The sequence below is a fragment of the Harpia harpyja genome, chromosome 8, assembly GCF_026419915.1.
Source record: "Harpia harpyja isolate bHarHar1 chromosome 8, bHarHar1 primary haplotype, whole genome shotgun sequence".
Lineage (NCBI taxonomy): Eukaryota > Metazoa > Chordata > Aves > Accipitriformes > Accipitridae > Harpia > Harpia harpyja.
Genome location: NC_068947.1, coordinates 5,520,775 through 5,546,688, shown reverse-complemented (window position 1 = coordinate 5,546,688; position 25,914 = coordinate 5,520,775). Strand labels below are relative to the sequence as shown.

The 25,914-nt window shown below is 36.6% G+C and overlaps 1 protein-coding gene across 6 annotated transcripts in view; it reads right to left on the bottom strand.

Annotated features, from left to right (window-relative positions):
• Nucleotides 1-2,624: 2,624 nt before the first annotated feature.
• The window catches only part of GK (glycerol kinase), a 38,258-nt gene continuing 14,968 nt past the window's right edge, over nt 2,625-25,914 (bottom strand). For 2 of the 6 annotated variants that reach the window (XM_052794418.1, XM_052794420.1), the window contains 13 exons: nt 25,547-25,582; nt 24,852-24,919; nt 23,262-23,304; nt 22,492-22,572; nt 20,473-20,551; nt 18,498-18,594; nt 16,758-16,842; nt 12,672-12,792; nt 11,013-11,156; nt 9,930-10,010; nt 8,288-8,374; nt 6,206-6,276; nt 2,625-5,098 (listed from right to left, as the gene is read on the bottom strand). In XM_052794418.1, the coding sequence (XP_052650378.1) occupies nt 6,233-6,276; nt 8,288-8,374; nt 9,930-10,010; nt 11,013-11,156; nt 12,672-12,792; nt 16,758-16,842; nt 18,498-18,594; nt 20,473-20,551; nt 22,492-22,572; nt 23,262-23,304; nt 24,852-24,919; nt 25,547-25,582 (966 nt within the window). In that variant the 3' untranslated portion in view covers nt 2,625-5,098; nt 6,206-6,232. Of the gene's footprint in view, nt 5,099-6,205; nt 6,277-8,282; nt 8,375-9,929; nt 10,011-11,012; nt 11,157-12,671; nt 12,793-16,757; nt 16,843-18,497; nt 18,595-20,472; nt 20,552-22,491; nt 22,573-23,261; nt 23,305-24,851; nt 24,920-25,546; nt 25,583-25,914 lie in introns of those variants that run through there. The other 4 variants (XM_052794421.1, XM_052794423.1, XM_052794424.1 and 1 more) reach the window with 4 other exon arrangements.

Below are 25,914 nucleotides of genomic sequence, written 5' to 3'. Positions count from 1 at the left end.
GGAGAAGAGAGAGGGAGGTATCTTGGAGATGCCTGGGCAAAGGGTGTAGCTCAGCGTAATTTCAAGCACCACAATGATGAGAACCCACGCCTTATGCACTACAAACCCTCTAACTTCAAAATATAATTAAAAAAAAAAAAGGAGGCATAGATCCTACTTACATCCTTTTTCTTCACTATGGAACATCAGTTCATTTCAAACTCCGGGCAGTGTCCAAGATTAAATACCCATAGAGAGAAAGAAATTACCTAATTATACTTTAATGGCTACTTTGTGCCTACGGACTATTAGGTCTGTGCGTAACCTTGGCACTGGAACTTCATGACTTCTGAGTGAAAATTCATAACATTAACAGTCTTAGGGGAATTTCTGTAAACGAGAATTACCACACCTCTTGGGTTTTTTTTTTTTATTATGAAAGAGCTCGCTGTCTTTCCTCATATGTGTTTAGTACTACACATTTACTGCAAACTAGTTTGGCAGTCCTGACCTACAGCGTGCAAATGAACTGCTCATATGCTGATGTTATCTTTGCTTCTATTGGAAGGTAGTACAGCTGTGACTCAGGTTTTTGCATAAGTATTTAAATTACGATTTCACCATTTTCATTTTGAGAATACTGTGCCAAATGCTGCTGTGATAGCTTCAACAAATGCTACTTTGAACAGCAAGTGGGAACAACTGATTCTTTTTTTAAATGAAGCTATATCAAAATTTTCCAACAATTTCAGATATTCAAGGATATTCTGTAACCCAGTATCATCTCAATGTTATGACCTTCAACCATCCTGTTGCTTGTTACATTGATCTACTACTGCGTTAAGCTGGGTTCTGAACTGCTAAAAATCTGGTATGTTTTTTTCTATCTTTCCGAAGTGCTTATCTATCTCACACAACAAATAAAACCGTACCTGCATATTCCAATATAAAACGTGCACATAAATTGGGACTCGGTATTTCACATACTCATGAGTAAACAAATAACCTACTTCAAGAATAGCAAATAAAATCTTTCAGCACTATTATAATGTATTTAATTTAATTGATTAATTTAATTCATATGAATTTTACTTAACATTTCGAAGTTTGACAAACCTTGCATTGTATACACTTGTTTGTTGCTGTAATATCAGCAGTGAAACAAAAAGACTTGGTATCAATCAAAGAAATGATCACATGGTCTAAAATCTCTTGCTGGGTATGACAGCCCTTGACAGCTCTTGAGTTAAAAGTTCATCAATGAGCTGAAACCCAAACCAAGGTAAGGTACAATTTGTTTAATTTAAGGTTTATGTATTAGAGGGTCACAGAATAGAGGCATCATGTTGTACACGAAGTGGTTTGCACCTTGGTGAAGATTAACTAGAGTCCCAGTAAGAATAGCTTGCGTTGGTAATACAAACCTTTTTCCTGGGGGGGAGTGATGAGCCCTACTTCCATAAATGCCAGTCAAGTATAATAACAAGGAAAAAAAAAAAAAAATCATACTCGGTCCGTGCTACAGCTCGTAATAGGCTGGCATTCCAAGAGCTACAGATCCAGGCTTCTTTAGATGGAAAGATTATGGCTTGGATGCTGGTATGGCTATTAAGAAGCTTGTTTGTATAGAGTTCCAATAATAGACTAGATATTGTGTTAGCTTTTGTTGAGCAAAAGTTCTTTATGCATATAAATTTCTGGTACTAAGTACATTAATAAAGTTCTCATCTCATAATACTCCAGCTTGATGAATCATGAAATTCGAGTATGCTCTTGTACAGCACAGCTAAGGACAAGGCTGTAATTTTGCCGTGTTAAAGGAAGACACCAGAGCCTCATGAGCAGAGGGAGAAGTCTGATATTGAGCAATTACATGTGACCTAAAGTTTCTGTGTGATGTGATATAGAAATGCCCTTTTCTTTTTGGAGGGGGGGTGTGTGTGTGTGTGTGTTTCTGACTCATACAACTGATTTCGATATAGGGGACTAAAGACTTTGTAAAGACTGTGGATGAAGGCTGTATCCTTGGCATAATTATGCAGCACTAGACGTGCAGAATACAGTTGGGAGCTACAGAGAGACAGAACAAACGACAATCTGGCAGGCACACTCCATACAGGCACCCTCCACACATACACATACCCCCACGCTTCTTCCTTAAAATAACAGAAATACCTTCCGCTCCTGGCTAGTCCCCCCTGCAATGTTTTCCATTCCACGAACATTTCCTCCCCCAGCTCAGAATGGCTTTTTAATCTGTAGCAATTACCAGACCATGGTGTAAGAGCAAAAACCGTTTGGCCTGTTGGTCAGCCATGGTGTTCAGATCGGACCTGTTTTACGACCGTGTTCCTTTTCGTCGTTTTACTTGTGTTTTCCTGCTTTTTCCTGAATATGGAGGGACTTGAGGAAATGTAGTTTCTAATCCAGTCCTTGAAACTGAATGTATCAGTGAAACGCAGGATGCAGTACTGCAGGTATTTGATCTGTATATATGAGTAAGTTAAAGCATGTGTCTGTGATACTTAAAGAGGGTGCTCTGTTGTTTAATATGCATCAGCGTATACTAATGCCTCATGTAAAAAACATCAATGAAAATGTGTTTGAAAGATAATGTGCAAGAATAAACTGACAGCTTACAACAATTTATTTAGGGTATTTTAATACCAAGTTAATGCATTTCTCAAGTAAGAATTTATAAATCTGGTAATTTGTAGAAAAAAATAAATCACAGCTTCACAAAAAGCTAACTTTCAACAGTTTGTCCCCTCCCCCCCAAGACGCAGTTTACAATATATTTCAACTATGTTGGTAGAAAGTCATCAGTGGTGTGAAATTCTTAAAAAATATTTGCAACAGCAATTGAAAATAAAATAATGATTTTTACTCAGTGAAAAAGTAACAGGAATTGTGTTTCCCAGTAAAAGATAAGTCAGAAAAGCAGCAAAAAAACTCCCTCCTACTTATTATGTGCTACCTTTCCCCCTGCTACATACGTCATTGGCAAAGGCAACACTTCAGCATTAATCGTTCCCAGGTTCAGTACTTCAGTGTTTTTGGCAAGAAGTCGTACTCAGAAGTCCCGTGTTTGAGGTGTGTGCTGCCCTCGCCCTGCGTGCTCCAAAGGCTGCTGTTACTCCTGTTCCTTGGGATCAGCAACAGCTCCCAGTAAAGCTAAGGAGCATAAAGATTTTTCTATGGGTTCCTGTTCATTTTTCACTCTTTCGTCACCTCTCCAATACAAACTGGAAAACCCAGAAATTTTAGTTGTCACACCTCACATTTGAGTGTTTACAGGAGATATGGGATTTGAATGATGTTGTTATATTTTCACCCGTGCACAAAAAAATCCCTTCTGTGGAATTTATACACGCAAACACAGGACAAAAAATGTTCCTTCTCTAACTTCTTAACTAAAAGTCACATTTTCAAAGGTCATTGCACTTGATAATAAAAAGGCAATTAATATGCATTTGATATTAAATATATTGTACAGACCTGAACTTCTGTGCAATCCATTGCTTCAGACACACACATATTTAACGTCTTTTTAAAAACTAAGCCTCTAATCATAGTTTAACAAAGAAAAAACTTTTTAAAGATTACTTTTTTAAAGACAAAAATCTTTAAGAACAAACGCACACAAAAAAAAAGCTCCCTTTAACTCCTAGTGCATTTAAACACACCTTTGAAATTCTCCATGTTGTTCCCACATTTAACCTCGCTATCATTCTATACTGATCTAATGACAGTATACAAGAACACATTTTCTCCGACCTAACCAATAAGGCTGGCATTCATCATGCTGTTGGTACAAACAGGAAAGCTGAAGATAAGATTATCACCTCACTCTGTTACCTGTGGAGGACAAAAATTTTCAAAGTGGACGCAACTCACTTGTCACGCATGTTGCCTGTGAATTCCAGTGGCCCATTTCAGATGCCAAGTGCTTACTTTTCCAAGCCAGGGTTTTGGGTTGTCTCAGCGTATTTTGTGACAACTTGCTGTTAAAACTATGGACATGGAAACTGAAAGGGAGATTTTGGTCCCTGAGATATACTAAGTGAGATCAAGAACTAAAGCACTGATATTGAATTTGGAGTGGACCCTCTCTAAGGAAAACTAAGTTAGCTTCAACTTTCAAAAGTTTAACAAATAGTCACTAAAATATCCTTAAGCAGGATGACAGAATATATGCAGTATTGATCAAGAAAAGTGCATTGTACAGAGTAGTTTCAAGAGTTATCAGTTGCTGAGGACCAAGAAGCTGTCCTGTCAATAGCATGCTGTATCAAACTTGTCTTTCCAAACTAACACAAAAGCACAAGAACATGAAACATGACCTTAGCCAAAATATCTATTTGCTCCTATCTCTTTAAATGTACAGACTTAAGTGTCTTAAATACTTATAATGGGCAAACTGACTGCATATGCCAGAAGCCAAACCAAACTTTTTAACTTTGTAATTGATCTTTTCAACAGTACTCTGTGGACCATATCAGCAACCTCTTCAATGCCAAACCAGTGGCGATGTGTGCTACTGAAAATACATTTTGAGCTAGTGTTTAAAAGGTTTATACCACTGAAGGTGTTTCAGACCAGCAGCCACTACAATAAAACATCTTTGGCAACCATAGACATACGAAAGATAATTCACAGCAGCTGGAAGAATTGTAAGATGTTTACAAAGTTCTACAGTGCACCATTAACTCTCTGCAGTGTGTTGTATAAAGTACCAAACCCCTGAAAAGGATAGCTAAACATCTGACGTCATTACCTCAGAAGTTGCAGGGTTTTGTTATACCAACTTTCTCAAACAAAGCTAGGGCTTGTGAAATTTGAGAGGATGATGTGAGAGAGTCCACGCAAAGGCCTCCACTGCAGCTGATGAGGAGTTGATGAGGAAGGGAGCAGAGTAATGAAGGGCTGAAGACATAAGTTTCAGTGTACCACTGGGAGGTTACTCAGGGACTGGCAACAGATGGATTCATGAATGTATTTAGCCACACAAGTAGTATAATCACATTGGTGGTGGAATCTCTTCAGACAACAAAACAAAATGAAACAAAGAAATCAGCTGCATCCAGAGAGTCCACTAAGCAGTCTCATTTACCAGTACCTTAAATAAGAAAGAATGTGCATTAGTAACATAGAATTTACTCTAAAGCATTAATAACACTCTATAAAACAGCTGAGCTATGAGGGGAATTCAGTGTAACCATCTTTTGTTTTCAATTAATGCAGTTATAAATTAGATGTATCTCGTGACACCAGATAAGCCAGCACTTAAGTGTGGGGGATATGCATATAGCAGGAGAGAAGAGACCACACTATTAAGATGGGTAAATTTTTAACAAGTAGAAGAATTGAAGGAAGGTACTCTAAGCTTATTTTTTCTGAATATGAGCTCAGCTTTCAGAAATTTGGGAAATATTATTGCAACTAACTTGCAGAACTGCATAGTGATCCCTGTATGTAAATTAGTATGCAATTTAACAGTAACTATCACAGCGCAAGAAACTAAAAAGGAAAAAAAGAATCTTAAAAAAACCCCCCAAAGGGTATTTAGGCAGGAAGAATACAGTATTACTATCAGCACTTACACCTTATTCTGTGAGAACAAAGTCAAAGAACTGTATACCCCAGAAGTCACATAAGATCCCATAGATATCCAATCCCTACTTATATCTCACGTGAGAGCTGCCAATTTAAGCATGCAAAGGCATTTCTTTAAATTTGAGTCTAATAAAATATAGTATCACTTTCAGTTAACTCCCACCCACCAAAAAAGTACAGCTACAGAATATGTTGAAACCTCTCAGATGTCCGCTTCCAAAACTAGTGTGAAAAACTTAATAGAGTCTTAGCACAGGGACACCAGTCGCTACACACTACTTGCTTTAATAGTGAAATAAACCAAAATATTGGCCCTTTCTCCTCTGGGAGAGAAGAATGAAGATCATAAAGTAAGGTACAAGTAATTGACCTGATTTTGATGAAATTACAAAATGATATCATGAAATACAGTATTGTTCTTCATATTCAGTCAAGAGGTGCTGCATGAGAAGGCAGTTAGTTTAGCAGTTCTGCAAATGGGTTTTTGTCACGTTAGTGTTCTCTATTCTGCCGCAGCAGATTTCTCCTTTGCATTTCAGTAGCTGTAAAATCATGGCCCTGCCCTACAGAGACATGTTCAACAACAGCACTGTTGCCATGCAAGACTTACTGCTGTTTCAGCACATGAAGGATGAATTCAATCCTCAGTAGATTCAATCCTCAAACCTACTATACTGATGACTGCATTGGAGTTCCAGTGTTTCATTAAAAGATAAAATGTAACAAATTAATTAATGGAGTTCCTGTACTGAATTAGAAGGAAAGTCTGGTCAGCTAGTTCTGGCTTTTAAAAGCAAAAGGATATTTACCAGAGTAAATATCTAAGGGGGAAGCAGCCCTGCTCCAATCAGCAACACAAATTCTGTATGTCATGTCCTATCCTAACACGTAGCTGAGCAAAACTACAACCTGTACATATCATCACTGATGCTATTCCTTGTTAGACATCATCATTTTTAAAACAAGTAGCAGCTGGAAATTTCTTGCAACTTCTCCTGTCCCCAAGCTTACCATGTAAATAATATGCCAATATACTGGTATATAAAGTACCTATATCGGTATATATAGTAACTGTATATATATAGTAACAGTAACTATACCAATAGTTATCTGTAGTTAAATATACTAATAGTTACTGTTATCTGAAAACAAGGGCAAAAATGGGTTCTGAAGGCCAGAGGGAGTTGAGATGAAAATGTTTTCCACTTGTGGGTCAGAAAGTCACTGACAAGCTTAGGGAAAGGACAAAAAAAAAATCTTTTTTTATGAGTTCCAGCAGTGCAAGTTTAGATATTTATAGGCAGGTTACTGATTAGTAGTTTTTAAAAAGCAATAAGCCCAGAATTTAAGTTGCTTATCTGCCCACTTAACACTGATCTTCATATTATTTTAGGTGTCCTCCATGTGGTGAAGAACCTGACCTGGAATTAATATTCAAGTTGCTTAGTTCAGCTTGTTAAAAATTTACCCACTTATTCACAGCTGGTTTTATTTTATTCTTCATAATCAAGATTGTTCTCATTCATAGATACATTCCAGAGTTAGTAAATCAATGTCAATTCAGTTTGATTTTTGCCTAGCATTTGTTTAGTTTGATTTTAGTTCTCCTACAAGCTCAGTCAGTCTCTTCCACGCAAGGAAAATTACAATTGAATAGTTAATTCAGGCTGAATAAGTAGAAACAAAATACAAACACGTCATTACAGGAACATGCTAGAGTCCTCAATTGTCTGTTTAATTAACACCCCCCGCCCATCCCACCAAAACCAAAACAAAGAAAGAAAACTAAACAACCACCCCCAAAAAGCTTACTAAGCAGCAACAATGGCTATACTGTAAAATATTTTCTTTGGAATGAAATTATGAAACACAACAACAAAGAACAAATGGCATCACCATATAAACTTCTTTTTTTCTTATCATAAGAATATCTTAATGAAATGTCTTACTTCTGGCATAAGTAACTAACCGTCATTCATATTAAAAGAACTTTCTTTTAAAATAACACATATATTAATAGGTTGAAGATGCATCTTCATTGCATATGCACACAGTCCCTTTCCCCAGTTTTGCAGATAGGCCTTTTAGGGTCTCTTCTCTTTACACAAAATGAATTCACTTATCCATCAAGAACAAAGTACAAAAAGAATATTCTATAGATTTAGTAGATGAAGATTTCTGACCATACAATAGCTCCAAGGGGAGCAGAAAAATGAAAGGGGTGCATGAAGCCTTTCAGGGACAGATGAAAAGTCTTCACTTTATTCAAACAAGATCCTCAAAATAATTTTAAACGTTATGAGAAGAAATATAAGATAAAGGATGGAACCTTATTCTAACTGCAGTGCACGCTGTAATGCAGGCAATGCAAAACTCTGCTAGGCTGCTCCAACCTATATGCCTTTTATAAACTCTGTACAGTCTGCACAGCTAGACAAAGGGAGGGAGGAGTTCAAGGTTTCATGTGCATCTAACAATTATGAATTTCATGGCACATGAGGATGAATTTGAGATGGCATTCACTTGGTTCCCTTAGGTATCATACGTCTAATTCACATCCTCACTCGTGTGCATGAACAACAAAAAGCATCAGTCATTTTTGCTAAAAATAAACAGACGGAATACAAAAAACCCCAATACTTAAACTAGTGTAGATAGCTTTTAAAGTGATCTAGTTCAAATAATAACTAACCTGAGACGTACTTTGCTCCGATTAACATTATCATGCTACTCATAATAAAAAAACCCAAAGGCAGACTACAGAAGATACTAGTGTCACCTGATGTCATCCAGGGGAAGGTGTTTCCAGTCAAGCAAATCAAAAGAGAAATATATATATATAAATTGCAATATATGTGTTAAAAAGCATATGAACAGCAAAAAGTAACAAATGTAGTGACATTTGCAGAAAAACTAAAAAAGATTATGCATAACCCCCACAATAATTCAAAACAGGCTCTCAATATAAGAGTTCAAATTCAAATTCCACTGTTAGCAATAGTAATTGAGTTGAGCCCATTTCTAGTATTCTTCAATCTTAAACACTCCTAGCAGGCAGAAGACAAAGTTCCAAAGCAAGAACTAAGGAAAATAACATTTTCCTGTCCAGTGTTAAACCAGATAATCACTGAGGCTAAGTTTTGATAAACATATTTCACATGAGCTGAAGAACACGATCTAGTTTTATTTTCTGCAAGGCAGAATTTTCTATCCTTCAAAAGGAAATAAAGATATGTAAGTAAGATACGCATCAAGCACTTGGGATTTTAGGATCCATAACAGAGAATTTAGATGTAAGGCTACTAAACCATAATAGACAATACTGAAGTGAATCTTGTTACTTAGCATGTTACCTATTTCCCTTCCAAATAGCCTTGGCAGAATTGTTTGTATAACCATGGTGTTAAATAAAATACGTAAACCAACATATAGGATGGTAAAAAGAAAATTTTAGCTTTAGCTTTCAAGAATAAAGTAAGAGACTTCATGCAGCTTGAGGGCTGCAACTGTGGATTGTGGGCGGAGTTTCCATTTTGAGGATTCTTTACTTAATACTTTTCATTCTAATAGTTTTTCCAACAATAGGGAAATGAAATTAAGATAAAGACCATAAATGATGTGTTGTAGGATGATTCAGGACTCAAACCTCATCCTGAAAAAGTGCTGAAATATAAATTCAAATTATAGATCATAGAAGACTGCAGGTTTTATTTAATTCAAACCTGACAGATGAAAAAGCCCTCTACGTAAAAAGAAAGATCTTGTTCAGTCCCTCAAAAGTGTTTGTATATTCTCTGTGTGTGAACAACAGGTCTATGAAATTCTTCACTTTATGATAACTTCTTGCTCTTAGCCCTTCTCGGTCAGATTTTGATGTGGCTATCAATCCCTCCTTCCTATACAGCAAATAATAAAAGCAAGATGTAGCAAGAAAAATCACAGGATGAAACTTTTCTCCTTTGCAACATGAGGTTATAGTATAAGAAAGTTTACAAAATCCCTGCACTGTCTTAGAATTGTGCTGTATCTCTTCTTCTAGGTAAGATTTTTTTCTTTTGTAAACCAATACTATTCTGCAAAACCTGCAGTTAGTCTGGATTTCATGTCCTCTGCTTTTAGAGCCCTACAAGATGTTGCTTGTGACCTCTTTTCAAGAGGAAGACCTATCTATCTATTCTCCTGCTTTGCTTCCACAGTGGTTTTAAGTAGTAATTTTTAAATCATTGGAATAGTCCAGAGATGGTACGAACAGTAAAGGTCACCAAACTCAAGATCAACTACCTAGGCTAACTGGCTAATTAGTAATACTTGACCTGCATTAATTTCTGGTTTACCATTTGAAGGAGCTTCAGATGTCTCCCAGCCCATAGATTTCAGCACAGCTTTCTTCCATCTGGCATAGCGATATTCACTTTCTGAAATTAAGAAATCAGCAAACAGAAAAGCCTCTCAATGCATACGAATACAAATACAAGTATTTAAGAAGCAAAGACTACAATATTAGCTTTCCACTCTTTTGCACAGTATAGTTTGTCTGCACAGAACAAGTATTATAAAATGCTGTTTTGAATAAAAAAAAAAAAACCCAGCCCAAACCCCCAAACAACCCCAAACCCCACAATTATGCACAGTTAGGAGAAATAAACCTTAAAAACCATTTTCTGCATGTTCACCAATAAGAAGATTTACAAGGAGGACAAAATGAAGCAATTGTTATTCATGCAGAAGCCCTTCAGTGTTGAAAATACTGTCTTGAAGTAGGGATTATAGCAGTAATTATATTCAAAATGGTAAGACAAAATTCTGTAACAAAAATTAAGAAATAATTGAAAAGACAAAAATGCATTTGTCTTGCACATGGATTAATTATGTCAAGTACATGCTTTCCATCTCTAGAAGCACTTAAGAACTGATGAAAGAGATAGTCAGCTAAAAAACAATGATTAATGTAAGCTTTTTAAAGCCAAAAGAAAAGTCTCTCCAAAACAGTCAGTCTGTCCTTTTTACATCTGTGAAAACTCACAAATGCACAGGAGCTTTAGGAGACATCTTTCTCAGTAAAAACCTTTCAAGATTTCTTTGATTTTGCTTCCTATAAATCAAAAGCTACTAACTGCAACGCCCAGTGACAAGTTGCTTTCAAAAAGAAGAAAGAAAAAAACCCCAACACATTTCCTTGTGGAGTTAAGTTGTTTTAAACATTTCCCAATCTTACTAGTCAATAAACGGACAAAACAGCAAGTGAAATGCACTTTTCTCTAAACCAAACACTACAAATCTGATCTTCAATGTTTTTGAGGATATTCATATATAGCTGTTTTTCTATCAGCATGTTAGACTGCAACAAAGAAAAAAACGATCTGTTGGATATAAAACACTAAGTTTGCAACTTCTTAGATAATATGAAAGGGTTTTACCCTCTGGGTTGATCTGTGGTTCAAATCGTTCACATGTCACTGCTGTCAAATCTCCAGGATTCAGACTCCAAATTCCAACTCCTTCTGCAGCTCCTGCTGCCATAGCAGCTCCTAGAGCTGTTGTTTCAGGCATTGATGGCTTTACTGAAGTAAATTGCAGAGAAGCCATGATGATTTTTAATGAAAGTCACCTTGATGACATCAGAACTAAAGATTTACATATATATTTAGAATGATATATATTTCTACAACTGCTATATGCTTCCTTTAAGTTTACCAACTACAGACCTCATTTTATTGCCATTCACATGGTTATGAGGCTAACTTCACCTATGAGTCGTCCAACTCTTTGAAATATCTCAGATGACTACTTCCTTCAAGACTGAATCATGCAATTGCTTATTTTCATACCATGTGCAGGGCTGCTGACTTCAACCATCAGTTTTCTTAGAGTACTCCTGTTAATAATATACTATTTTCTTGTCGTCTTGCTCCCTCCTCAAAGCAGTGATTACTGGCTAACTTATCAGCCTTGTTACCGTGCTCTAGATGTTGTGTTATTAAAAGCACTTATACTTAGAAAAGGCATCTTAAAAGAGGCTACACACCTGTACTTACTAGCTTGTTTGCCTTCCACAGATGCTACAGAAGACCATCCCACCCCCAAGACGTGAATGGTAAATCTGTTCCATTAACTCTAGAACTGCCTGCATATCTGCTTCAGGCAGAGGATCCTTTAAAATCTGATTTTATTGATCATATCCTTTCATCTGTTAACTGTGCATCTGCACGGATAGTATAAGCCTTGTGCATTATGTATTATTAAAGGCAAGCTACAATATCTCTAGAGTTAAAAACTTTCCACTGAAGTGTCTCACATTTATGCATAAGAAACAACACGATGTTTTTCTAAATGATTTTCTAGAAGCTGCATTAGGCAAGATTATTACATTTATGCAGCAAATTATCAGCCTTCAGTATAGATGAAGATATATAATATCCTGATGTTACTCAGTGACACACTGCATCCTTAGAAATGTTTATGTATAGCTTATAATACTCAGCAACCTGAGATCTGCTACAGGTGTTAAAACATGTCTTCAGAAAGATGCACCCTTTTCACTGATGCTGAAATGCTTCAAGTTTCAAGTGAGGTCTTTAAAGAGTTTTAGTGCATTGAAACACATTCTTCAAAAGCTAAAAACCCAAAGGTCTGTGCAGGCAAAGGGAACAGAATAAAGGGTATTTTCCATTTGCTGAAATGCAAGACCAAACATGAACGAGCAGTGGAGGTGCAAAGTTCTGATTTATCTCTGAGCAAGATTCTCAGGGCCAACATGTTGCAGCAGAGCATTCATTTCACATTTTAAAATTGTTAGATGTTTAGAAATTGATATGACAACTTTGAAGTTCAATACTGTCATAGTGCTGTAATATTTCAACACAAGAAATAAGTCAGTGATTCTCTATGAAAGTGAATCTCAAAACTGGAAGCAAGATCTAAAAACTTTTTCTGAAAAAAAACCCAACATTCTCAAACAGTAGCAAAAGACCAGCAACAACAACAAAGCAAGCCATCCAATTTGTCCTCATTAGCCATTACAAACCAATGTTGTTTTCAGCTTTAAAACGAAAATAAGAGTTGCAATTTCATCTTACCTACTGGAATACAGAGAATGTCTGATTGGAGTTGCATGAGGACTTTGTTATTGGTCATTCCTCCGTCTACTTGTAACTGATTTAGTGGTATCCCACAGTCCTTGTTTATGGCATCTAAAATCTTAAGTAAGAGTAATATATGTTATGATTTAACTGCAGAGAAATCCATGACACCCTCTGAGTATAAAATACTGATAATTCAGCATTTGCTAAAGAGTGTTAAGTAGATAATTCCCCTCCCCTACATATCAAGAGGGCAAAAGGTAGTAACAACACAGTTTTGTTTAATTTACAGCAAATGCATTCTATTTATTACAGAAATCCTAGTGTAGGAGATGTTTCTCCTCTGATGCTCTACATCTAGCCTATTTGTTGGTTATATGGTCTGAGAAGAAGAATTTTGAAGAAAAGCTGATGACAACTACAACATTTATTAAAGCTAATAAAGGAAGAAGTAATACTAAATGGAGTCCTTTAGCTGATTACAGTTTGCTAGGTACTTTCTCTAATTTGATGCATTAAAGAATTGAAAAATTAAAACGTTTAAACTGGCAATCTGGAAGACACTTCATTAGGAACAGCTGAACGTTGAACTGTTTTGAAAGAGCAGCATCTTGAAATATTTTCCATTAGTGGTTGAAAATTGAGAATTTTACATTATGCGAGATAGACTGCAAAAATAAACTGTTAGTGTAATTTTTTTTGAAATTATGCTTCCTTCTTTTGGGCACAGTGGATAGCTGGAAATAAATGAAAAGTGTTGAAGTGTTTGCAAGGGATAATTAACTAAGAGTGAAGTATGTAATTCACTGATACCTTGTCCTGGTTTCAGCTGGGATAGAGTTAACTGTCTTCCTAGTAGCTGGTACAGTGCTATGTTTTGAGTTCAGAGGCAAGAATGTTGATAACGCTGATGTTTTCAGTTGTTGCTCAGTAGTGTTTAGACTAATGTCAAGGATTTTTCAGCTTCTCATGCCCAGCCAGTGAGAAAGCTGGAGGGGCACAAGAAGTTGGCACAGGACACAGCCAGGGCACCTGACCCAAACTGGCCAACGGGGTATTCCATACCATGGGACGTCCCATCCAGTATAGGAACGGGGAAGTGGGGGCAGGGATATCACCGCTCAGGGGGACTGGCTGGGTGTCGGTCGGCGGGTGGTGAGCAATTGCACTGCGCATCATTTGTACATTCCAATCCTTTCATTATTGCTGTTGTCATTTTATTGGTGTTAACATTATCATTATTAGTTTCTTCTTTTCTGTTCTATTAAACCGTTCTTATCTCAACCCACGGGTTTTGCTTCTTTTCCCGATTTTCTCCCCCATCCCACTGGGTGGGGGGGAGTGAGTGAGCGGCTGCGTGGTGTTTAGTTGCTGGCCGGGGTTGAACCACGACATACCTATTGATATGCTTTTTAGAGGGTTTCCTAATAAGATTTGCCTCAAACCTTAGCTACTGGTAACACCATGGCATTATCCTACAAGCACCTATTAAATGCGGAATAGTGGGTTTTCTAGGGTTTTGTAAAGGCAGTCAATTAAATGTCTCATTTACATTTTTTAAGGTTAGTGCATAATTTTTGTTGACAAAGTTAGGCATTAACTAGTGCAGAATGATTTTATCTTTGTAATTTTTCAATTTATTTGAATAAAAAAAAGGTGTGCTTTTCTCAGCTTTAAATGACAAAGCAACACAGACCACAAAAGAGACCAAAACTACAACGCATTCCGTGCTGTTCTGTAGTTCACAAAGCACCCTATTATACAATCCTTACTGGGAAAAGTTAACATGTTTTTTTTTAAAAAAGAACAGAAAAATTGTAGGTTCGTAAGCTAGTAAAAGCTATATAGAGATCAGTTGTCCAGTAGATTCTACCCATTCCCAGAAAGTAAGTCAGCAAGGTCCCTCACCAGAAAATCTTTAAAGGAACTAAAAGAACTGCCACAGGATAAATAATGGTTAAAATTAGAAGTTAAAAGGCCAGTTTTCATGGTGGCAGCATCTATCCACAGGCCTGTGCTGTTCAATACATTAGAAATAACCTGGAAAAGAGGATTCATAGCACAGCAGCAAAGTTTGCTGGCAGTACTAAGCTAGTACTGCTCCCCACCACTTATTTCCTTTTTTTTGCATTCGTCTATGCTGACTTCACCTGCCCTTTTTACCTTTCAGAACTTCAGCAGTGCCTCATAATCTCAGCTTTACACACACATACTGTTGGAGGCTCTGGCTTTGTTTATCACTGTGCAAGAGCATGTTGGATCATGCACTCGGTAGAGATTAAAAAAATGAAAAGAATGCTAGAAATCAGGAAGGGATGAAGGAACAAAACAAATCATGATCATGCTTGCTGCTATCTCTATTGTACTCAGGTTGGGTGAAGAGCAAGGTATCCAAGTATGTAAGTTTTGTCTAATGACAGTATTGTACAGCTCTTAGAACTGAAAAATTGCTTATTTTTTCAAAATGCCTTCTGGAAGAAGAAACGTTACAAGTTTCATCTGTCTGCACAAGGAAGGAGCTTTTTGTACAACAAGGAAGAGAGACTTAGAAGGACTGGATGGCACAATAAACCAAGCAAAAACTCCAATGAACATGAAATTTGAGGGTTTTCCTGAAGGATACAAAAGACTTCCATTTTAACTGGAATTAAAACAAAAGAACTTTGTTTCTGACAGGACAGAACTAACAATGTATCTTTGAAAAATGTACACATATTTTAGCTGTGTCACTAGGACTTAGTCTGTTAATTTAACCGTGTCCAGAGACCTGATCAGGCACTCCTGTCATTGTGATAAAAGCACATTGTCTACAGTATGAGGAAGTATTAGATCTGTTCAAACAGTTAACTTCACCCTCACTCAGTCTGACAGCTTTACTCCCCTCCCTCCTACTCCCAGCCACATGCCCTGTCTCTCATTCTGACATTTGCTACACTCCTCTGCGAGGCAGCTGAGGTCATTAATTCATCAGAAAAATAGCCCAGCAAAAAAGAGGGATAATTTTCTGCTGGAAAGTTCAGTGAGCTGTCATATGAGAGGAAATGGATGGGAGGAGGGACAAGGAAAGAGAGGAGCAGACAACAAACTGAACTATCGGTTCAGTTCCCTGTAACTTTACCCTGACTTCTAGTACCAGAATTAGAGATATATGCTACTTCCAAGCTCCTTTACAACTTTCTGAGGACTCAGAGGCTGTTAGCACAGCTTCAAAAGCAGACGTCTGGGTGAGATTTCTGGCTGTCTTTTTCCACATGAGTACTTTTTACTCTATTCTATGTCACTACAGAAACAGCAAGCTGCTTTCCTCTGCTCACATGGTTTTAGCCGGGTGTTATTTTAAAACTCACTGTGTTTAAATATGAGCAGTTTAGAAACATGCAATCAAATTAAGGTTGACTGTTACCCTTTGAGGTCTAGGGATTTCATTTTGTCCTGTATTTGTATGGAACACAGGGAGTGTAAATTGATAGTAGATGGTGATATAAAGATTCTAATGCTCAGAACATACTGATATCAACCCCTTTGATTTGATTGGAGGATTCATTTCTTCTGTGAGAATTTAGGTTTGCTGTTGCAGAACGCCAGCTAAGGTAATACAAGATGTAATGGGCAGGAAGTGAATCCAGATTTCCCTTGGTATGTTTGCTGCTGTCTTGCTTTAACTTATTTTTGTTCTTGTGTACCAGAAGCAACATAAGCTATCTCCGTCACAGCAGACAATATAAAATGTAGTCTCCTACCAAATGCAACTTTTTAGTTATGGCACTGGCCTTGTAATTTCAATGTTTCTATGTTCTGCCTCTCAACATATTCACAAAGTATGTTCACCTTATTTTAAGTGCTGATAAAAAGCAGCATTGCCACCCCAAAATAATGTACCACCCAACCACATCATTGTAGCTAAGCCCACAGGAACAATTTTTCAACATTAGCACTATGTAAAGAGAAGAATAGCATCAAAGTACAATATAAAGCGTATGATTAATCTTCATTAAATCTCTTCAATCCTCTCTCTTCCTGAAGAGCTATGGTCCCTGTTATTATACTAATTTACAATGTATTTAGGACCCAATTTGCCTTTACCTCTCGTGTTTGAAAGCAAACCGCTTCTAGTGCAGCAAAGGCGATGTGGTTTTTATTTGTAAACTGAGTAAGGCCACAGATAATACTGTTGAAGAGAAAAAAAAACCCCAAACAGTTAGGACATACTTCTTTACCAGACATACACCATTACTTCAGACCTAAGCTTTCTAATTCAAAACTCATTCAGTTCATTTGTATGAGGACTGCTTTTCAATATTAAAAAGCTTGTTTCCCTTTAATCTAAAGTCTCTCATCCATGTTTTCCTGACAAACATGGTTTCAGCGTCCAATCAATACAATTGCCATAAATTAAAATTTTATTGCCAATCTGCATGCAGATGGATGCATATTCACACACACACACACACACACACAAAAATTCTAGTCTTCCTTTAAGAAAAGGAAATGTATGATTGAGGCTGATTGTTCTTTAAGAAATAATATCATCTATCACTAAAATCTTAATTCTAGTCTTTAAATTCTTAAGGAAAAGCCCAGCTGCGTCAGTGCTATGCTCTAAATGCTTAAAATTGTGTTCAGATCTATTCTGATCATTAGTTGTTTCTGCATCTTCAAAGAGATTTTTGATTATGGAAATTATGCTACATCTAACCATGAGTAAGCTGAATTCTGTCAAGGTACTCTGAACTGCAGAGCAAATAATCATCCTTTTATTCTATTTTAACATCTGAGGGATAGTAGCATTCTACACAGAAATGAAGCTATATTTGGTGCTGGATACGTGCAAGTTCAAAGATATTTTTAGTTGTTGCCGTTCCAAAGATCAGCTTTTAACAGTTAAAAAGTTAAGCACTATGATCCTAAAAAGTGTAAAAACATCTAACTGAAAGATTTTTTTCTTCTTTAGGTACAAAAAGGATCTAAATTCTAAAGATGCAGCTACTCAAAACCTTGGAAACTAGATATTCTTTAAGATTTCTTTTCTGACTTTAGGAAAGCTATTTTATATTTAAATTTGTTATGCTTCTGTGACTCCCATGGCATGTTGTGATTCCAGCAACAGGAGGTGAACTCGCACTAGCAGAAAAGACAAATGGAAGGTTATTGTTTGAACAAGTAGTTCTAACTCGTACCAGCTAGTTAAGTCTTAACAACCAGGAATGGGACTTGAAGGAGAGGAGAAAAGAGTATTCAATAGACTGGAAAGAAAGCTGGACATAAGGGGAAGGAGAGGGAGGAGAAGTGGGGAGGAATGAAATAGTCTGTATCATTTGAAATAGTGAATGCAGCAGCCATGGGATACTGAGCTCAAAAAAACTAATCAGCACTAAATTCTTCATTTTCTACTTTTGTTGCCTGACAGCTCACAGGTATGCAGACGTCCTTTCAGAATCAGAAATGTGTGAAGAAAAAAAGCTGGCCCCATTATTGGCAAGAACGACAGAACTATCTTGTACCTGTCCTCTGAAACACACAACCCAGCCCAAATGTTTTCCCTGCCCCTTGCCCCTCCCTCTTTTTGGGGGGGGGGGGGGGCAAGATGAGGGTGACTTGCTGAGCTAGCTAATCCTTCTTTTTCTCCCAGTAGCAGTTGCTGTTTTGAACAGATTAAATACAAAAGAGATACACAGTAGTTGCTTGAAGATACCACAGAGAATGATGTATCCAGACACATCAAAGGAAAAAAAAGAACAATTTCACATACCTGGAAGAACTAGTGATAGTATTTGTAAAATCATTAAATCTCCCTGCAAATGCAGTGTTTAGTCAGATCCTTACCCCCTTGCACTGGGTTCCCAGTATGGTGCATACAGTCCTGAAAATGCTGGCACAAAGTAGCAGCCATAAGAAGTCCCCACTTCCGCAGCCAGTTTTTCTAATGCACACACACAAACGGTCTTCACTTAGCTTTTCACAACGGTACCAACACTTAAATGTGACACTTAAAAGTGTTATTATTTAAATAGGGAAAATATTCATAATATGTTAGGTAGCTACAAAAATAATCAAGCCACATACAGTTAGAAAATACACCTCCAGCACTCTGCTTCTCATTAACTAGTTGTCCATTTGCAACAATATGAACAGAAGATGGGTTATAGGGAGTTGTGGGAAATGTAAAATACAAAATGAAAAATCAAAACCGAAAACCAAAATCGTGTACTCAATATTCTGACCTAGATTCTGTGATGTTTTCAAAGGGTATCCTGTGGGTAAAGAATGCAACCTCCAAAGCAGTCCAAAAGGTCACATTTCCTTGCATTTAAGTCAGGGCAAGCAAGTGAAACTGGATCAAGACCAAAGGGAGTTAAGAACTAAATTCCCATTAATTTCAAATGGATTTAGAGTTCTAAATTCTCAGCTTACGTATATAATCACAAGGCCAGCTACAAGGAAATCTGAGGTTTCTTAGTATCTGAGTAATGACCTTGGATAGCTGAACTCCACAATATTAAAATATTTGTAATTTTGAAAATTATATTAAAACATTGAGAACTGCAAAGGAAGTAATGCTAATGTGCAGCTCCTTCCTATAACAAGAAAGGAAAGTATCTTTTTTCTGCTTTTATAAATTTCCTCTGCATTGATCAGAGAAGCATAGTAATAGAGAAAAGAGGTAGGAAAATTTATTCAAAGTCTTTTTAAAATGGTGCTTTCACACAGACTCCACCTAAAAAAGGAGTGAAGGGAGAAGGAAGGACATGTTCAGGGAAACAGGAAGAGATGATGAAGTCCCACATGACTTTAACAACACTGACAAGATTAAAGTTCTTGAAACTCAAAACTTCCAAAGGTCTAGTCAAACTTGTGAAGCCAAGTGGTACTGTAGTGTTTCAACAGCTGGCTAATTCACATGACAGTAGTTTATATTCTTCCGTATGATCTGCGAAGCTTTCTTACAGAAAGACAGACTGACGTTTTAAGTTTTTGCTTAATCTTTGAAGTTTTACATAAAATTTGAATTCTGAATTTTTCCACCTTTGAATAAGATATCAAATTATTAAAAATATGTAATGAAATGCTTTTTAATCCTTAATCTCATCAAGTCAGTCACTTTCACACTGTTACACTTGCATGCTTCTGACATTTTCTCCTTTTTCAAAGTTCGATATATTCCTAGTCTTTATAATGTCACCCATCAGCTTCTTTCAGTTCAGCTCAAGCAGAAAACATCAGCTCCCCAAATGCTAAAGGATTACTGTATTCTTACCCAAAACAGATTACCATCCTCCACAATTCCTGTAAGAGGCAGCTTTGCAAACTGAAGTCCCTAACTTAATGGATATGAAGCCTTCTACATAAATCGTTGCATATGTAGGGCCTCAGGTTCTCATGTTTATGACAGGAACGAATATGTAGGTTTAGGATCAAATATGCTCTGGCTTCTGTAGTAGAGACTTACATAGTCTTGGCTCTGGAGAATTCAATATTATAAGAAACCAGGAAATACACTGTAGGTATAGTATCTTCCTGAATATCTGCTTGCTAGGGAAACTACTAAAAAGTACAGATTGCAATAGAACAAAGCTGACAAAGGGTTTCAAAGACTGTATTGATATGCTGTATGAAACACATATATCGATAAACAGTGATTTCATGGATGCAAACCAAATTGTCCAAACACAGCAAAATATATGCATCTTGCAGCTTTTCTTTACTTGAATATTTTGAGCTTTCATTCAACATTAGAGACAGCAAGACATTGGAAAAGAAAACTTAAAAAACTGAACGGCTCCAAATTGTGAATACTCACCAACTTCCTGGGAAGTCTTAACAATACCTAGATTGTCCCTTAGCCAACGAACAACAGCACCAGCTATTGCAACGGATCCCTGAAAGAAACAAAATCACTACAACATTAGGAGACAACAACTGGTAGCTTCGTGTTCCTTTTTACAGGACTGGAGAGGAGGGGTAGCTGCAGCCTCCAATTGCAGGCTTACAGTCACAGCTTAAAGCACTCCCAAGAATGCTCACAACTAAACCATAAGTTTCTTGGCAGCTGGAGACTGCCGTGTAAAAATGGCAGCCTGTTACACAGGCTCCATGTAGAAAAGGCGCATATTGCGTGATTCTTCTCATGGGGGGGAGTTACCATGACATTTGCTAAGCAGTCTTCTTGTCTCTCTAATTTAGGTCTTCTCCTGAATATACAGTTATGAAGTCCAGTAGCCTTAGCCTTCTTTTTCTGACAAATTATTGAAGAGTTATTAAGATTTTTATGCTTTGATTTAAAAAACCAAGACTGATTATGTCTAGAGTCTAAATACAAATGCCCAGAGAGGCAGAAAATTTAGGCACTTGCATTTGCCAGCAAAATTGCTCTGTTGTCTCAGCGAACGGCCCTGAATGGCTCCATCATATCATAGATGAATGGTATGGCTCCTGTCTCACTCCAAAGTCCAAACGGACTTCCCTACAAGACAGTCTCAAGTCTACTAGAGTAAGCTTCAAGTAAAATGGGAACAGCATTATATTTTCATTCAAAGCCGTTGCTAGAAGGAGCAGGGGTATTTTCTAACCAGCTAGCTATTACAGTTACAAGATATGGGTTTAAAAGAAAAGGCTGAATCCACATTTTTTGCATCTCTGGAAAGTGTCTTAACCAGCAGATTGTAGATGATTCTAGCATGTATACAGGAGAAAGGACACTTAATATCTTCTGTTGAAGCCGTTTTTTCAGCCAATATCATTAAAGACTTGGAGATGAGGAAGAAGCAAAGTACACATGCATGTGTTTCAGCATGCAGAAATACAAATCACTCTCAATACAGTTCCAGTTCTTGCTTCAAGAGCGTGGGTTAAAAATAAAACAAACCTCTCACACACCTGCACAAAATGAAAACCCCAGAGTTTGCCAGAATATGGCAAATGCGAGATCAACTTTCCTTAGGGAAGAAAAAGGAAATGAACACAGCCTCCCACATCCTAGTAAAGCACTGTAAGCCACAAACTATTCTCCCAGTGAAGAAAATCCTGTGCGTTGTCTTTGTTTCACATGGAAAACATAGGCTCTCTACAAAATCTCAATAGCAGCAGAGAATTCAGTATGCGTGTTTTGAGAATAACTATTAGATCAAGCCCACTAAGCAACATAGATGGAAGAATAATCATTCTGTTATTCCCAATGAAGCTCTGGTGCCAAATAGGTGCTCAGCTGATCTGTGCTTCAGAAGCAGAGCTTTAGAACAATGAACCCTGAAGTTAAAGTAAAAATCCAATTTTCTACAGAATTTGGATGCCCTCAGAGTTGTGTGGAGAGTTGAGGAACTAAATTCTGGAAGTAGGCACCTAAGTCTTAGTAGGTAAAAAAGATCTCAATTGTTAGAGGATTCTTGTCCCAGAAATCTGGTTCAGATTTTTTAAAGTTAGAAGTAAAATCCATTAGAATGAAATAAACTCCAAAGACATTTAGTTATGACTTTTATTATGAGAGGACTTTTTCCCCTCTTTTTAAATCCAATTTTAGTATAATTTTTTTTATTTATATGTAACATTTATTAAAGATTTGAAAGACTGTGTAACGGAAAAAATGCTTTAGCTGTCATGCCCTGAAAATATAAATGATGCAATGTAGAAATATTTTTATTAGATTATGTGATACAGATTGAAGATAGGGATAAACAAAACCACACATAAGCCTTGAGGCACACAAACTTTAACACAAAGCTATTTTGATTTCCATGCAGCTGAAGATAACATAAGGATACTAGAAAACAGAAGTAAACAAGAACAGGTATCACTACAAAAAAGAAGAAACTACTGGACTTACCTCTAGTGCATAACAAACAGGTTTGTCTCTGCCCAGTTTGTAAGCTATTGTGGTTAGAAGCCCATGCTCAGAAAACACAGACTAAATGGGGAGAGGGGAAAGAAAAGGTAAAGCATGAACAGAAGCAGAAAATATTTAAATACAAATATTCAAAAGATAATAAACAAGAGACAAAACCTTCACTGGAAAAAAAATGAAATACAGAAAGTTTAAACAAAGTAAACTATCAGTCACTCTGAATAAACACCTAAGATAGAACCCTCAGATCACTGGTATTAACTCTCATTTCCACAAGCTACCTCAGATCTTTCCAGCCTCCTTATAGCAAAGAATTGGGGGTCTTTAGAAGGAAATGTGAATGAGAAGGAAGCCAAAGCTTTGCATTATTTAGTCAACTACAACTACAAAGAAACAATGGGAGAAAACGAAGGGAAGAAATAAAATAGCCAAGACAAGGAGAAAAGCATGTGGTTAAGTAACACAACACTCAGCACTTCTGGGTGAGGTTAAGAAACATATACAAGGAAAGAGCAAGAAACTTGCTATGAAAAGTTCTTTTTGGAAACTTATGGAGCTAGGAAATGGAGTCTTACTGAAACACCTTGAAAAAATTACTTTCTATTCCTTCAGATTTCAGTATGCATTTTTCCTTATCTCTAGCAACATAATTGTTGTCAATAAGTTTAAGAAAGGCTAACATATAGTTGTAATCAAGAACTTAAATTAAAGATTTTAAAAAAAAAAGTGAACAACTGAGAAATGCAACTGACCTTCTGACCTGTATTGCACAGCAAGAAGCATCCTGTTCCATACCTAGCATGAAAGCAAAGGAAAGTTAAACCCAGGATGTTTAAAGGATAAACTGTTACTGTAATTCATGAATACATGACTCCACTTTTTGCCCCTTGAAGGTTATGTTACCATTAGCTAATGATAAAACCACCCTCAAGAAGTTTATTTAAATGCAGCCTGGAGCTGAAAAAGCTAGTCCCACACCTCTCTCTCTGGCTATTTCTTGTATAATAGTTGATCAAGGAGCAGATAAGGCTGAAAACTAAGTGTGAATTCCTCTTTGGTGGCAGTGTTTACCTACTTCAATTTAAGCCGATTATGAAAGCTACTTTATAAAATAAATATTTCACAATATTAAATTCAAGCTTTTAAGGGGGAAAATTTAAGAAACTTTGTTCCTGTCACAAAGAAGACGGTTTTCTTTAAACATATTCAGTTCAAAAATTTCTAAAAATGGCACATTTCTCATTCAAAGACCACATCACATATATGTGTGCATACATACACATATAAGGACACAGTTTAATAAAAGGAGTACAAAATACTTAAAATCCACTCTAACTTATTCTAAGAAATTATGAGTTCGCTACCTTTTTAATGCCCTGAAAATTAATAGCTTAAAATAGTACTGAGATAGCCTTCAGTTATATTTGGAGAGAAAAAGGGTAAAGCAATATCACAAATAGGTTAAAAAAATCTCACTTTTACCTTTTGGTTTAGCTGGCTTTTTTTCAAAAGGTCTATTGTGTTATGAAAGTATTTCTTACAAAAATATTTTTGATAATATTACTTACAATCATGTTTGTTATACTAAAATACAAGGCCACTAACCATTACATTTGTGTATAAATATAAAAGATAAAGTGAAGGTTAATTAGCAACAAGAATAGATTAATGTGTAATTAAATCTGTGAAAGTCCCATACTGTGTATGTACCTACATGCTCAGTTAAGCACATGGTTGTAAATGGAACAGTAAGTCATTTAAGCAGAGAGCTTTTCCTCAAATGAATGTTTGATTACACCAGTTGCCTGATTTAACTGATCAGCTATTTTAAACAAGGGACACTAAGAGGCTGAGAAATAGAAAAAAAACAAATGTGAAATTCTCCACACTGAGCTAGACACAGAAGCAAAACTAAAGCACTGCAACTGAAATGAACCTTTCCCATCTAGCAATGTTGTGGGTTTTTTGTCATTCAAGTCTATGCAATCTAACTCACTTGGCCTGTATTTGTTTAACTTTAGGTCACATTAGTTAAATGATACTGCAACTGTTTTAATCTGTGTTTTGGAGAATTTTAAAATGAAAAACCTCCTGTCACACAGACATATTTCCTCACAATGACTTTGCTCCAAAATATACCTCACAAGCCATGTAACTTTAATATCTTCACTATTTTTTATAAAAGTCAGGAGACCCTTTACTTTGTAGGTCAACACAGTCAAAAGGTAGAGCTGTAGTTATGCAGTAACTACAAAAGCATTTGGCAGTTAGCTTGTAAGAGAACATAATACTAAATTCAAAACAGAACAGTGTGTTATCTTACAACTTTCATAATAACTTACGTATTTTTTGCCTGCCCATCTTGAAAGCACATTTGCCCAACAAGAGCAGCAGACTGGTCACCCAAGCACTGGAAAGAGATTTTTTTTTTTTTTTAGCAAATGTCTGCACACGAATGAAAAAGGAACATGAACAGATATATATAACTATAACTCTAATCTATTAGGAGCATGCAGATAATTGAAGGTAAGGAAAAATCTATAGAGATAACCTGTGCTTTTTACTACCCTCCCCTCTGTAAGAACTGCAAATGAAATGTGTGGTGCTACTTATGGTGAACAATTTAAAGAAATCAAATTAAAATTTTCTATCTTTATGCATGTTGTCTTGGAAAAAGCTGAGAATCTGCCCAACATTTCTGGATTATGCATATACTGAACTCCTTTTATATACAAAGCAGAGCTTGCTTCTATTTTGTAATGTTGCTCATTTACTTAGAGATCCTAAGTTTCCAACAGCACTACACATATGCATTAAAGCCATCAGCTGTATTTCCACAGCCAGACCTTAACTTAGTAATGAAGAATCCAGTCAATTAATAATTCAACTTCAAAAGTTTACTTCGTGTTTAACATGAAGTAAAAAAACATCAGCTGAATTTGTAGCAGGATTCACCCATCTTAAAGTTCTTTCAGTGAAGGTATGTTCATTCAGTATCAGGTTCTCATGCCAGAATCTGAATTGAAATAGGACTTACCCCGGAAATTGGTACACCTGTCAAAGCTCCAGATTTCTGATTCGCAAAAAGAGAAAGAAAAGTTCCAAATTAGCTTTCCATGACTACAGTTTAAGGCAATGAAAAAGAAGCTAAACTTGTAATGCTCAAAGGAAAACAAAGAAGGGTCACGTAATCAACGTGGTTCAGTTCAGGTGTACATTGGACGTCAGCTTAATGCAGCTCATGCCTAAAACACTAAAAAACAGAAAGCAGGAAATTTACAGGTATACTTTATGTCACCTCAACAGTTCTTAACATAAATTTTGTTGAAATCATAGTGTACAGAAAATTAGGTTCAGTGTAATCTGTGCAGTCAGTGTCAAGTGTAAAATGCAAAAGTGCAAAAT